The sequence below is a fragment of the Triturus cristatus genome, chromosome 6 (genome assembly GCF_964204655.1).
Source record: "Triturus cristatus chromosome 6, aTriCri1.1, whole genome shotgun sequence".
In the NCBI taxonomy this organism is placed as follows: domain Eukaryota; kingdom Metazoa; phylum Chordata; class Amphibia; order Caudata; family Salamandridae; genus Triturus; species Triturus cristatus.
The window spans coordinates 1353069284-1353084064 of record NC_140589.1 but is presented as its reverse complement, the minus strand read 5'-3'; the positions used below and the strand labels follow the sequence as shown (position 1 = coordinate 1353084064).

General features: G+C 45.4%; 1 protein-coding gene across 2 annotated transcripts in view; it reads left to right on the top strand.

Moving 5' to 3' along the window:
- REL (REL proto-oncogene, NF-kB subunit) overlaps window positions 1–14781 on the top strand; it is a 275373-nt gene that overhangs the window by 87542 nt on the left and 173050 nt on the right. For both annotated transcript variants that reach the window (XM_085612360.1, XM_085612361.1), the window contains one exon: window positions 2456–2604. In XM_085612360.1, coding sequence (XP_085468486.1) covers window positions 2456–2604 — 149 coding nt within the window. The remainder of the gene's footprint in view (window positions 1–2455; window positions 2605–14781) is intronic.

Genomic DNA, 14781 nt, shown 5'->3' with positions numbered 1-14781 from the left:
TTTTTGTGGATCAATCAATAGTTCTTCTTGTTCCTGAAATATCTTTAACACTACATCTCTGTCTGTATGTTTCAAGAATCTGACAATCAGGAGGCTTACAAATGCCCCTTCGGTGGCTTTATGTTGAGAGATCGGTGTGCTCTTTCCACTAGAAAGCACAGGGAAAGCCTGTCCACTGGCCAAAGACCCTTCAGCAAAATTTCGAGGAAAGTCTGGCATGGGGCCCTTCCCTCCTTCAGGGAAGCCAAGAAAAACTGCACATTATTGTGATGACCGCGACATCTTATTCGCTAGCTGATAATTTGTTGGAAGTCTGCTTTAGTTGTGGTTTTAAGTACCCTGATAGTTTCCTCCAACTCACTGATGCAGTCATGCGCTTCTGTCACTCCATCCATTTGTTTCTGAGATCCCACCTCAAAAAGGTGATCTGCATCCCCACCTTGCTTATTTTAATCTCCAGAGCCTGCTTCAAGTTGTATGGGCTGCGGGATCATTAAAGTTGCCAGCATGCATTGACTCTGGTCCTGTGGTTCTCCACCAACGTGTCTGTCACCCCAGTTTTTGGGGATATCATTTTGGAATACTTGCCCATCTTGCTTATTTGGGGGAAATCTGCATTCTCTTTTGCCTTTATTCCGTCACCTGTGAAGTTGTCTTCCAGATGTGTAAAGTGCAGCTTGTATTTTCAACGTTGATATTTTAAGTGAGCAGGCCACTGACCTGCCTGCTTCAATGACCTCGGGTGGCACAAGCTGTCCGGACAACCCTGGAAGCCTGATACCACTGTGTTTATCAGGCCCTTAAGCTCTTTAGTCGGCTTGGTTGCTGCTCAGGCCATTTCTTGCTGACCACTTAGAATCTTTCTCCTTTGTTGTGTGATTTGTTGTGAGGATAAATTGTGTGTTTATCCTGCAGATCCTCTCCCTGCATAGCACTTTACATCCTGTAGGGAGGGATTTTGAGTTCTGTTTGCTGTTTTGCAAGTGATGAGTTCCTCATTGCAGCAACAACCCCTCCCAGTCAGTCTTTCCATTCAAGTTCCTAAATTTTTCTTCCAGACAAGCCAGGGGCTGTCTCCCTGAACCGGCTTCCACTGTCCGGGTGGCCCGCACATCCTTGGCACAATCCAGAGGGCTGGGCCATGCAAGGTGAGATCTTTGAAGTCCCCTTCCATGCTCAGGGGGAGGGAAGAAGTGAAAGAAGGCCGTGCTGTTCCTCATGCTTCCATACACCACTGTGATTCCGGTGGAAGCGGTAGCGGTGGGATGTCAGATGAAGCACAGCTGGGCTGGTCCACTCAGGCCATGCTTTGGGCTCCACTGCAAATAAATGCCTCCTCCTGCGCTGCCAGCGGCTGCCACCAGCCTGTCTTCCCAACTCTGGCCTCTCACCTCCATGTAGCACTCCAGGCCCTATGGGCCTGGTCCAATGTCCGGGTGGGGAGGTCCACAGTGTCCAGTATGGCAGGCCCCCTATCGGCACCTCTCCCCCTTCTGCATCCTCTGCCGGGACCAGGGCTGCACAACTAAGGCTCCACCCATTCAGCCTGTGGCACTATCGCAGATTTGCTGCCAGCCCCAGCCCAGTGTATCAAGGTCCTGCTCCAGCCATTCCTGATCTTCTTTTACATGGTCCCAATGCAATCCCCTTGGTCTCCGGGTCTCACTCAGGCTTGGGTATTAGGGATTTAGAGGGTGCGGGAGCGAAGCTCTCGGTAGTCGTGTCCATCATGTTGTGCGGCAGAACACGTCCTCCATCATACCGAGTTTTATTCCCTCTTGATGACTTTCCTTCCTCCTATTTGCCTTTCAGCCGCCTACCTTAAGCTCCTTCCAAGGAGTTTGCTTTTCTTCTGTAAATACATTCAAAATGGACAGCCTTGGAAAACACTACCACCGATTATTCTAGCCCCTGCTTTTGTGTATTTTCTGTATGTTCCACATTTGCTGTGCCCCATCTTTGTTTTGAATTCTACTCTACGTAAGAACCTTTTTATTCCTCTCCCACTATGTATCACTTTTGATGATTACTTTTACAAAATGATGTTCATCCTTGAAAAAGTCCTAGGCTTAACTGCCCGCTAAGCACAAAATTGGGTGACTCGCTGTGGTAAAGAAATATTGCAGCACAAGTAACCTGAGAAAAAAAGAAAAGTCCATGGTCATATGGAGAAAATAATAAACACAATTTTTCGTATGTAATGTGTCATGTTTAGTAAGTCATGGTTTACATGTATAACATTTGATACTGTTCACACTCTTGATGTTTGTAATTTGAAGGGATAGACGACCTTACCCATACTTTCAAGAGTGCTACATGTCCCCCAGACCATCCCATTCCTCACCCAATTGGTGAATCGAGTGTGACCCCAAGTTATCGGGGGCTCTACCCGTTTTCATACTAGCGTTTGCTTATGCCTGCAGTTATTATTTTACGGTTGATTCTGTCTTTGCAGATCATGAACTATGCAGGGAAAGGCAAAGTGCGTGTGAGCTTAGTGACCAAGAATGAGCCGTGCAAGCCGCACCCCCACGACCTTGTTGGAAAAGACTGCAAAGAAGGCTACTACGAGGCTGAGTTTGGACCAGAAAGAAGAGTTTTAGCGTAAGTGCCGAAATATAATACATACCCTTATGTATTGCATGATATTCCGATGGGTGCACTGGCACTGATCTGTTTGAAATGATTTTACTTGAACTGCATTCCTGGCAGACCTGAATTAAAATGGACTGGTGAAAATGTGTGCAACTAAAGAGGCATGTTAGCATATTATTTTCACAAGAATATTAGTTGTCGCTGTAAATCACAGGTAGGTGTAGCACAAGTCTACATATTGGCCATTTAGATCTTCAGCGGATGCAAGCCTCTGATGACCTTCGTTGTGGTAGGTTCTAAGGAAAAACCATATCCTGTTTCCTTTACTTTCTTTCAATGGCCTAATTGAATGCGCACCCGGCTTCGGTCAAAGAAACCTCTGCTTTTGTTTCATTCATGTACGTCACTATGTAGGACATATGGACTTGTTCGAAACTCTAAACCTTAAAATCCAGTCATTTTTTCAAGTTACCCACAATACGTATGTAGGGGTCAACTTGCATTTAAAAATGCATTGGATTTTACTATTCGGTGGCTTGGGCAGGCATAAACATAGCCACAGGTCTCAGTTGAAAATATGGTAAGAGGATCTGCATTCTTGTGTCATTGAATGAGCAAGTTGTTCTGGAAAATTATGTTTTGTTATTTAACATGAACAATGATTTTCATAGAAGCTCATATCTTCTTTCCAAATAATAAATTGAGTCCCTTTAGCTCTAAACGCATACTAAGGAAATGTATTCAATGTAGTGCTCTGGTGGTACCAAAGATGCAAAGTCAACTGTGGACACCTTCATTAATATTCCAAGTTACAATGCTGGTGATATAGTTAGTGAAGAGTCAATACCAGTTGGTGAAGTTATTACCTTAGTCTATTGCAGTTTTAACCACCAAGTTAAAGATCAGCTAGAATTACTTTTCAGAATAATGGAATGAGGAGTAACAAACCATATAAGAAATTGGAACATTTATGGTAAACAATCACTTTAAAGGTACGTGGCAATGGTGTGCAACAATATCTGCATTTCAAGAGTCTTTCTGGATTCTGTGGGGCTCCATCTGAATGTCTTTCAAAGCATGGGGAGGGTGTGGAAGAAAGATGAGGATACAGCATTGATCTGGTGGTTCATTGTGAGCGAGGAGTCCAGTATGATGATGATGATGAGGATACGTGTGTCCCATAGGGGTGGGAGAGAGTTCCCAATGCGGTGGGCGGCAGGAGTCATCCCAGACTGAGGGGGTTGGTCCCAGGAAGAGTAATTCTAACCTGAGATGGCCAGAGATCTCTTTGAAGTCTATGGCCTATTACTTGGGCTAACTTGGCAGCTAGAGAGTAGCTGGTATGAAGGAGGTAGAAGGGGTAACTTTTTTAACACTGTCAGATTGGAGAGGAGAATCAGATTCCGGAGAGCGAGAGATGTAGTGGAACCAATATCGGTTACATCAACAGTTGCAAAGAGTGCAATTGCTTTTGTGTTCTATTCAAATGCCTTTCCTTATTTGAATTGATGTCTGATAATGTATACTCAATTGCTTCTACTTTTCTATCAGTTTTACAAAGCATTGCATGTAGCGTTAGTACAGCAGCACAACACCCTGCGGCAAACACAAATATAGTAATTAGCACTACTGAGACTGGAGTTTTTGTAGTTGGTGTGGTACATGATCTGACCTCTTTCAGGTTTGTCCTGTCGTAGAGTTCTCCATAGAGCAAATTCCTGCTCAAATATCTGGATGTGCATGCTTCACCTTTACAGATATACAGTTGTATGCACTGTTCCGTAGATGGACAGGATGAATCCATGAATCTCAACATATTTAGGAAAGTATGTTCTAGCCGAGCACCATATGCCCATATTACAAACCCTCCTATAAGTGCAATACAAAGGTTGTCTCCCAATTAGTTATTTTCAAGGTTGATTGTATTGCATTATAATTGCAGTTCTATCGCGCTTACTACTCCTGACTAGGCATTGAAATAGTTTATGCCCGGCAGCATGCTTCTACGGAAACCAAGGTTAGTGGTTAAGCCAGTAGTATTTGGTTATTGTTATCTTTTGGGATTAGTCTTGTGTGCCCAATCAAACCATTCCTTGCATTTATTCCAGTGACCTTGTTGTTGATTAAATTAATAGTAGTTCGTTGTGATCATTAGTAACTGAGCTCATGCACATGGTTGGTGGAATTAATATATGAGCTAGAGGAGATTAGGTTTGTTAGGTTGCAAGGGTATGCCTTTCAGGGAAAGGAGGAGAGGTTATGATGTAAATGAGGTGTGGGCAATTTGCAGAAATAAAATCATAATAAGACAAACATGTGTATCAGAGTAGGTTGTACTCAGAGAGAAGAGGCATGCAGAGGATGGAAGGGAAGGAGAGGGCCATCAGAAAGAAACAATCCTTTGCAATGCAATAGGTCTCACATTCACGCAAGTTTGAGCTATTGGCATTGTAAACGACAATGCCTTTTATTTATGTTTTGGATTTTAAAACATAAATGAAAGGCATTGTCATTTACAATACTAATAGCTTAAACTCTAGCAAATGCGAGACCTAGTGCATCGCAATACAGGGCCTTCTCGATCGCTTGTTACATTATAAATATCAGAGGAAGAGACTGGCCTGCGACATCTTCAAAGTAGTGATAAATAGTGCAGTAAAGAAGATGTACAAGTGTTGTAAATTACACAGACACAAAGTGTGAAGTGAGAGCTACATATGATCCGAGCTATAAACCCTAGCAAAGCGCTCCAACAACTTTCGCTCTGTGTTGCAGCTCAGAAGGAAGAGAGGGGGGGGGTATTTCCTGCCCTCTCCGTGATGAGTGTGCAGTGTGGCATTGCGTAATGTAATTGCTATCTTTGGCCTAATAAAAAGCACTCCAGCTGTAGTAGGGCCCTGGCTTCATCTCCTGGTGCAGGACGGACGGGCTGTGCTTTATGGTAACCATGGAGGGAGGGAGGGAGGGATTGTCCCGGCTGCAGCTCCGGTCTCATACAGTGCCCCTGCTATTACTAGTGAGCGCTGAGGTGGTGGTATTGGTGGTGGTGGAATTGGTATTGTTGGTATTTGTGGTGTTGGTAGTATTGGTGGTGCTGGTGGTGGCGGTGGCATTGGTGGTAATGGTGGTGGTGGTATTGGTGGTGGTATTGGTGGTGGTATTGGTATTGGTGGTGGTGGTATTGGTACTGGTGGTTTTGGTACTGGTATTGGTGGTGGTGGTAGTGGCATTGGTAGTGGCATTGGTGGTGGTATGGGTATTGGTGGTGGTGGTATTAGTGGTGGTGGTGGTATTAGTATTGGTGGTGCGATTGGTGGTGGTGTTGGTAGTGGTAATGGTGGTGGTATTAGTGGTGTTGGTGGTGATATTGGTTTTGGTGGTGTTGGCGGTGGAGGTGGTATTGGTGGTGGTGGTATTGGTGGTGATATTGATGGAGGTGGTGGTATTGGTGGTGGTGTTAATAAAACAGGTGTTTTTTAAAATAACCCGTCGGGTGGCCTTAGTATAGATGACATGTAACACAGATGTGCTGATGTCAGCTTCAGCCCATTAGAACAGGAGTTTGTGCTGCCTGGAAGTCACATGACTTAATTCGCTCATCATTTCTAAATCCATTTTACTTGGGGGGTGGGGGAGTTTGAAATAGATGCAAGATAATGCCGGGTTAAAGTGATTGAAAGCAGGCGCCTGTGATACGTCGCGGCTGTGCTGCTTAAAAAAACACAGGCTGTTTCAGCTGAAGCAGCACTTGTCTGGCCTGCAGTAAGAGAAACTCAATAAAGTAAATTGTGCTTACAGACTAAATAATAGGTTCCGTGAAACAACCAAAGTAAAGGGGCCTGTTGCCATGGGAGGCTACAAATGAAGATAAAGCCATACTAAGGAGGGATCAACAAGCCTATAAACAAATCCGAAGCCAGCATTTACGAAAGACAATGACACAAGCCAATGAAAATATGGGAGGAGAGTGGGCGCGGCTTCTCTCCCATACTCTACTACAGCAGTCTCGCAGAGCAAGCAGCGGATGCGTGCTGCCGCTAGGCTCGAACTAAAAAGGAGAGGCAAAAATCTGAATTTTTAATTGAAGTTCAGTTTTTCATGTTGTATTTTAAAGATCTAGAGGAAATTTTTGAGATAGCATGGGGTTTGATGATGCAAGACTATAGAAGGAAACATTTCTTGCATGTGAAAATTGTGTATATCATATATTATATTAGGTATTTTCGATAGGCTCTAGAATCAGGCATACTGTGTGTCTGTTGCTAGGCTATTGAAGGGCCACCACTCCAGTCGGGTCAGTTGATCGGCTCAAGGTTTTGGTGCTGTGATTAGTTAACAGGAGAGTGATCCTCACTTTCTTGCTGTGTGAGGATCAGCGCCCTAAACTGTACAGAATGGTGTATGTAACAGGATAATCTATTATTAAGAGATTCTACTTTGTCACATGAGTCAAATTACCAGATTATCTATCTAGTTAGTTTCGGTCTACAATGCCTTTTCGTCTATTCACACATATGGAATGCATAAAGACGTTTTAGTCCACTTAAAGACAAAGCAGTTATTATTATCGTTGCCATCTCCTCTTTTTTTAAAAACTATTATAAAGTTTCGGAACACCATGTGAAAAAAAAACACAAAAAAAAACTGTGAATACCTGGCGTTCCTACAACATTTGGTGTACATATATGGAATATATTATGCATTCTTGTTTTTATATTAACTGTAGTCTTATTATTGTGCTGAGTATATTTGAATCTGGAGAATTGTATTTGTGACTGTGTTTGTATACTGTGCTTTTATGATTTTATGATATAAAATCGAATAAAGCTATCTTGATTTGATTTGACAAAGCAGTTCATTTATGAAATTGTCAATAGATTACATTGGATGTCCAAAGTTTTACATATTCTGTCCATAAATTGCATTGCATTTGGTGTCAAGTATTCTGTTTACTGGCAGAAAGGTTTTACTGACTCTCATAATTTATTTGTTCTGCTTTTCCCTTGAAGGGAAGGCATCCCAAAGGGGTCCTGTAGGAATTTTATGGTAAACCACTACTTTTCTAACAGAATATCCTTTGCCAAGTCACTGAATTCCGACTCCATCATTTATACCTATGTTGGCGTGTTGTCAGGGAGCAGTTGCATCATACAGCTTTCACGAGGTGATATTGGGCTTTGATGTTCGGACCATAACCTAATAATTGATGATTTTTGCACTCGAAAAACCCAGAGAGGGATTTCTTCAAGGGCTTGTAAACATGATATGTTTTTCTGAGCATAAAAGCCCATAAACACAGAACAGTGGTGTATACTTTCATTTAACCTTTTTGTTTTTACCTTAAGCAGCTGTCATTAATTGATTAGTGAAAATGTCAGGTTACCCAAGTTAAGTACATTGAGAGATCAAGTTTAAACGTATCTGTTTTGGAGTTCAGCATCAAAGATAGGCAAGCGTGAAAACTCACAATATTCATGTTTGACGATGGTTTGAAAGAATGATGAGAAAAATCTTTTTTATGGTGCATCAACAGCAAATAAGTTTAACACCTGTGAGCACAAAAACACTTTATTCTTAGGAGTGTGACAGCCCTACTAAAAAAAAGTTAGAGATAAATTCCCATTAATTCTACTGCCTGGTAGGTATGCTTTTCGGAGAATCCTCAGATGCAAGCTGTTTCTGAATGAATCCCATTTCCTAAAGGGTCATCTTCCCAAGTACAGGGTATCTCTGACACTAGTAGTATGTAAGAAACCATACATCTTCGTGTTAGGTAGGGCACTAAGCTGTATGATTTCTCACCCCTCTAGGCTCATTTATTTCCCTCGCTCATTCTGCCTTTTATACATCCTATCTAACTGCCAGTCTTAAGTTAGCATTAGGATACCGCTTTGTCAGTGTCGCCAAAATGTGTTTTGGGGATTGTCCACAATCTTCTGTTTGTGTTTGCTTCTCAGCCAAGTGCTTTTCTGACAGAGGAGATGGGCTTTACCAACTTTTCCCACGTGTCTGGGAGCCAGGGGCCCTCTATATACTAAGTGTCAGAAAGGGTCTTAGATATTAACCTTACCATGTACTACCTTCAATCTTCAAATTCAGCAGACTGCATGTAGGAAGCTGGCTTTCTATATAGTATACCAAAAAGAGGTATTGTGTGCAAAGAGTCCAGTGGATCCCCTGAGGCTTTACAGAGGCTAAAGTAGATGATACTAATGCTCTCTTTTGTGGAAGTGTGGGAGAGCAGTTAGGCTTCTCAGAGGGTAGTGATAAGCATTTGCTGTACACACAGTGGCAATAAATGAGACACGCGCTCAATGAATAAATCCGAGACTAATTTCTAAAAATGATAATAGTTGTTTATATTTATTTTGCAGAACCACAGCACTTTGTCATAGGTAAATATGTTTTTCCATAGAAATACCTTTCAGTTTCTAAAATGGACACTTCGTGCAATTTTGAGGCTTTGCAATGGTAACCTATCGGAGGAAGAAAACATTCAGCATGCATAGGGATTGCATCGACTTACAAGACCATTCTTTGGAAGTTAAGGTCAGCATTGGGCAAGGTTCAGTTCAGCACCTACAGTCCACCACCAGCGGCAAAGGGGCGGGCAGGTGCAGGATGCAAGCTTGTGGTCGGGCGCCCAAAGCAAATCAATTGGGATTGAGAGCAATTGGACAGAGGCTGCTTGCAGGTAAGTGGCAGCGGTGTGGGGGGCCAGTCTCCAGGGGTTGAAGCAAACACTGGGGGGACCAACACTACACCACCAGCAGCACAGGGGCAGTCGGTTGCAGGGTGCAAACACAGCATCGGGTGCCCCATGCAAAGCAGTAGAGAAAGGCCAAATCGGACAAAGACTGCAGGCTCAGGCCAGGAATCCCGTAGAAAGAAACACACAGCTGCAGAGGTAAGTTGGGATGATCAGGGACATAAAGAAACCTTTGGTCTTCTTCACCAAGGCCCAGAGCGGATGGGTGCAGGTTTGTCTTTTGGCTTTGGAAACGGCTTAACGGAGCAGGTCGCGGTTGGGGGTGGGCGGGGGGGGAGGTCTCCAGGCAGAGGCTGCAGGCTACGTCGAGGAGTCCAAGTGAGGTCAGGTGACAGTGGACTCGGGCTCTGGAGCGCTGGGGAAACTCGCTGGAACCAGTGGGCCACTTGGACTCTGGCTGGAGGCGTTGAGTGCAGAGGTGGAACTGCTGGTAGGTTCGCGGTTCTTCAGGTCACAGAGTCTTTTTCTTGAAGATGGTTTCTTTGTGAACAGGTCTACTGTTCTGGGGAAATCTTGGTCTTTGTCAAAAGCAGGCAGTCCTCCCAAGGTTTTGGAGGTCACTGGGTTGCAGGACAAGTCTTCTTTTGGCGCAGGATCGTCGAGGGCTGCAGACAGACCCTGTACGGCTGGGGCCAAATCAGTAGTTCTCTGCATTCCTCTCTGCAGGTGCGACTGTAGTGTCCGGCTCGTCTTAGGTCATCAGGAACTGAAGTCCAGGGTCTGAGGATGCCACCTAAATACTAGATTATGGGATGTTACAAGGAAGTGAGAGGTAGTGGCCAGTGGGCCCCCTACCTGGGATGTCTACACCCTCTATTATGCCCACCACCTGTGGGAGGGGGACATAGACCTAGCCCTGATTGGATAAGTGCCACCATCTTGAAGATGGTGGGCATTTAAAACTACACTTTGCCTTGCCTCCAGCACCTCAGGGGTGAAGTTGGCAGAGGGGGCACACCTCCTATTCATTCTAGGTTTTCTCACCTGTCCGCCTCCCAAAAAGGGGGTGAGGACAGGAAGGTGGCTTTCTCCCCTAACAGGAGAGGCTGGGGTTGCAGTACAATGGCTGCAAGACCTTTGAAGCTCCCACACCCAGATGGCTCTTCCTGACAAGGGGTAGATGTGAACACCTCCACCCACGAAAGGCATTCTTCCTGACCTCAGAGCGCACACGAACTCTCCCCATGAGGTCAACTCACTGTCTGGTAATAGCAGGCTGGCTCAGGCCAGTCAGTGACCACACAAAGGATTGGAAGGTTTCAGGGCCTCCCTGTAAGTGGTCCTCTGCATGCAATTTTTAATAGGTCTGTGCAGGATTATGCTGAGATGTTTGGTACCAAACATCCCATACTTCAGGGAAGGCACCATGGAGCTGGGGAACTCGTAATGAGTGTCCAGCCCATGTACTTACTATGGCTTCCCTGGTCACTTACAATATCCAGGAATCAACAAGGATATTGCTGGGGCATATTTGTTCATGCAGATATGTTCTCACAGGAGATATAGTGCACCTGGCCTACTAGAGGGGTGTCTTACCTATATCTCGTGCAGTGTCTGTGAGCATGGCACACAGGGATGTATGCCATGTCAACTCTTCAGTTTCGTCTGCACCACGACACACGCAGGTCACAGTGGCACTGTGCATGTGCTTGGTGAGGGGTCCCTTAGGGTGGCACAAATTGTGCTGCAGCCCTTAGGGACCCTCTTTAACCACAAGGCCCTTGGTACCAGGGGTCCCTTTTTCTAGAACTGATATGTGAGCTAAAGGGGTGCCAATTCTGGAATAGGTTTAGCGAAAGAACACTAGTACAGGGAACCTGGTTAGCCAGGACCCAGTACTCTACAGTCTAAGTTGCATCAAACGCCAGGCAAAAAGTTGGGGAGTGGGGTACTGAAATAGAAACCCACTTTCCTTCACTGCACAATCTGCTGCTTTTCCTCTAAAGTCCCAGTTGGTTCTTTCACACACAAAATACAGCCAGATGGCCTTTGCTTTCCACTGTGATATCACAGACTCTGAGCTAATCAGCAGTTCAGGTCTGGATGCTCATCCGTAATCAGGGTACAGGTTCTTCCGATGTACGGGCGACTGTTCCTGGAAGCCTCGATTTCGCCACACATTGGAATAGGTGGTAGTCAAGTGTCCAACAGAAGCTGCCACTTTCCCAGGAAGAACAAGCCAAAGGAGTCAAAAACCTCCTTCCTGCGTGAAGACTTCAAGGGTTGAAGAAACCCAGAAGTCGGAATGAAAAAGTAGAAATCATCAGGATCGAAGAGTCTGGATCAGCAAGCGGAGTGGTTGAGAAAACAAGTGCAGGAACACAGCATTGTGCAACTCACCCGCCAACCAGACTGAAGTCTTATATAGTGATAGAATCGAAAATAAAAATTACATCAGACGTATATGACAGGAATCACAATGGATTGGGGAAATCATAAGTTAATCGAGGTAGAAGCTGCCATGATGGGAAAGGGAAAGAGATAGGAACAAAACCCTGGACCAGACTAATTGCGGAATAGCTTTTAAAGGGAGCTGGAACCCCTCACACAGGTGTTTGCCATTTTGGAGCTGAAGGAGCAGCAGCTAGGAGCCCAGGAGCATGAGGGAAGGCAGCCCTTAGTGAGTGAAACTCACAGACTGCAGCTGGGGGGCTGCATGCAGCATTTTCTGAGACCCAGGAACCACAGGACCATGCTGTGATGCAGGTGCAATATCAGCTGCAGGCCCATGGTCAATGCAGCATGAAGCATACACAGTCACTTGAATGTCCACTGCTGTTAGGCATATAGCACATTGACTACAAACTCCTCAAGTGAAATGCAGCTTACAAAGCAAAACATCAACACAGGCTGAAAAGCCAATCCAAGGTAGCAATAATTTACTAACCGTATATATCAGGGCTGAATCTAAAGAAATACCTTGAGTTTCATTCTGTACAGCATCTGTTTAGAAAACTCTTAGCACTGCTTCCAAAGTTGCAAACATCTACAACTGTCATTGAGCCACAGAGTCTGACTGCCCTTTGAAATGTAGTTCAGTCAAACCGTATTTGCTGCGGCCAAATGCCTCTCTGGATCAAGATGTGAACAATATCACTGGATTCCATCCTGCAATAAACCTTCAGATTATGACATTTAAACTGTTTTAGTATAGATATTGACATTGCAAGCGTTCTGAAGCCCAAAGAGTAAGGGTTTCAAAACGAGACCCTGCTCTGGTTGAGCAGCTGAGTTCCAAATACTCTGGCAATGGGGAGAATTGGATAGACTTGCCGAAAACATGCATGGACCATTTTAAGTTTTAGTGTAGTGGCTCCGTGTTAGAAACCATTTGATTGAGATTGAGTGAGGCATTAAGAAGGAAGTTAAGTCACATTTCTCTAGTCAGCTAAACCATGATTCCATTCCAAATTATGTTGCAGTGGATAGTTGGCGCATGGTGCACAGAACCTGTTTTGTGCAAATCATTGTTTTTCTTTTCCTGATAGAAAAATGAATCTGTTTGACAATTCGCTGCTGCCCTCTGATGTCGCCATTTTCCACATTTGGTTTATTTTATACATTTTTTGCTGCAGCTGGTGCACATGCCATTCATTGACATGTCTGGTTTCCCAGTTTGATATCTTAAAATGAAGAAGACTGAAAGACAGTATGCGCCCTCCCAAGTAAAATCAATATTAATGAAGTATACTGTTCCGCTTGGGGTCTTAGATAGTACCTTCGGTATCTAGATCTAACTAGGTCAATGAAAGTATTAGCTATGTAGAACACAAGCCCTCGCCCACCCATAGGTGACATGTTTCATCATCAGGCCATGCTCCTCGTTGGACTGGTGCTGCAATGCCAAGCAGGTCCCTCTTGGGGGCTCTTTGCCGGGGATCTTTTTATCACCAATTTGGCTGCAAGCATGCAACTCGAATGTCTCCAATGTTAAAAGGCACTAAACCGGGGCGGCTCCTCTGTTATGGCGGAGGAGTGTCACCCTCCTACTGAAAGACAGCAGAGGCAAACATGAAAAATAAAAGGATAATAAAACATTAGTATAATTATTTAATGTTTCCCTGAACCAAAGCCAGCCAGCTTGGAGCCATCCTCAGCTCTTAGAGGAGAAATAGGCACTGCTGGTGCCCATTTCGGTTTGGACGGCCGTCTTAGGCTGGCCAAACTGACCTGCGCACTTAGCCTTTCTCCAACCCGAACTGTGTTGCACAGCCAAGTAGAGAACAGTTTCAGGCTCCCAGACACTGTCTGAGTTGCAAACCAGGCCACTCAGACCATTCCCATTGCTTAGTACTCCCAGCATGAGAAAAGCACTGGAATTGGCATCTGGGAGTCTGCGTAGTGTGCACCAGCCCTGGACTGCCGATGATGGGGAGAAAGGAGCTAGGCGGCAGCTGCTGAAGCGGAAGCTAAGTATAATTTTGTGTATTTTTAATTGTCTGACGTGATTGTTTTGTTTGTATTCCCCTCCTCCCCCCAGCCTCCCACTTCCCAATGTGAGCAGCAGCTACTGACTCTAAAGACTGTCTAGGATGGTTGGTGAGGAGTGATGAAAATCAAAATTAACCATAGAACCCCTACTGCCCTTGTTTATTTTTTTCCTGGAGTCTGTTAAGTTTAAAAACAAATCAGATAATGCGTAGGAAAGTAGTTGGCCACGTTGCGGAGGCCGCGAGCGGAGGGGGGCCTGGCAGCCCCCGACTTTGAGTGGTACTATCTGGCGGCGCAGCTCCAGTGGCTCACACAGGCGGTGGCCCGGGAGTATCGAGGCCCTGAGGGCCCACGGGACAGGTTGATCCCACGGCATGTGCTGGCCTTCATTGTTCTCCAGCAGAGACTGGATCTGACTCAGCTGACCCTGGAGGAACGCACCCTCCGGCAGTGCTGGAATAGGTGCCAGAGGCGGGCAGCTATAGTCCGCCCGTACGCTCCGGAAATCCCCCTTGGGATGTGTACAGCGCTCCCGCATGGGGGAGATTGGTCGGGGCTAGCGATTTGGGAGGAGCTAGGGGTACAGATGGTAGGGGATCTTTACCGGGACGGTGCGTTATTGTCTTTCCAGGAATTGCTGGACGCCTATGGGCTCCCGCAGGGGGACTTTCTGCTTCATGCGGCTTTGGTGGCGAGCATTCAGAAGCATTGGAACATGGGGCTGTCGGAACCCCCGACCGCGGCGGGTTGTCAGTATGTTGTAATGGCAGCAGGGACGGCCAAAGCCATAACATGCTTATACCGCAGATTATCGACGGAGGGTTTGCAACCACTGGCCGCCCTGCGAGAAAAGTGGGAAAGGGACCTCGGGAAAACGATCCCGGAAACCACATGGTCTACGCTAGTGCGGAGGGCCTGGAAGGGGACTCGGAATGCACGATTCCAGCTCGTTCAGTTTTTCACATTACATAGGGCGTATATGACGC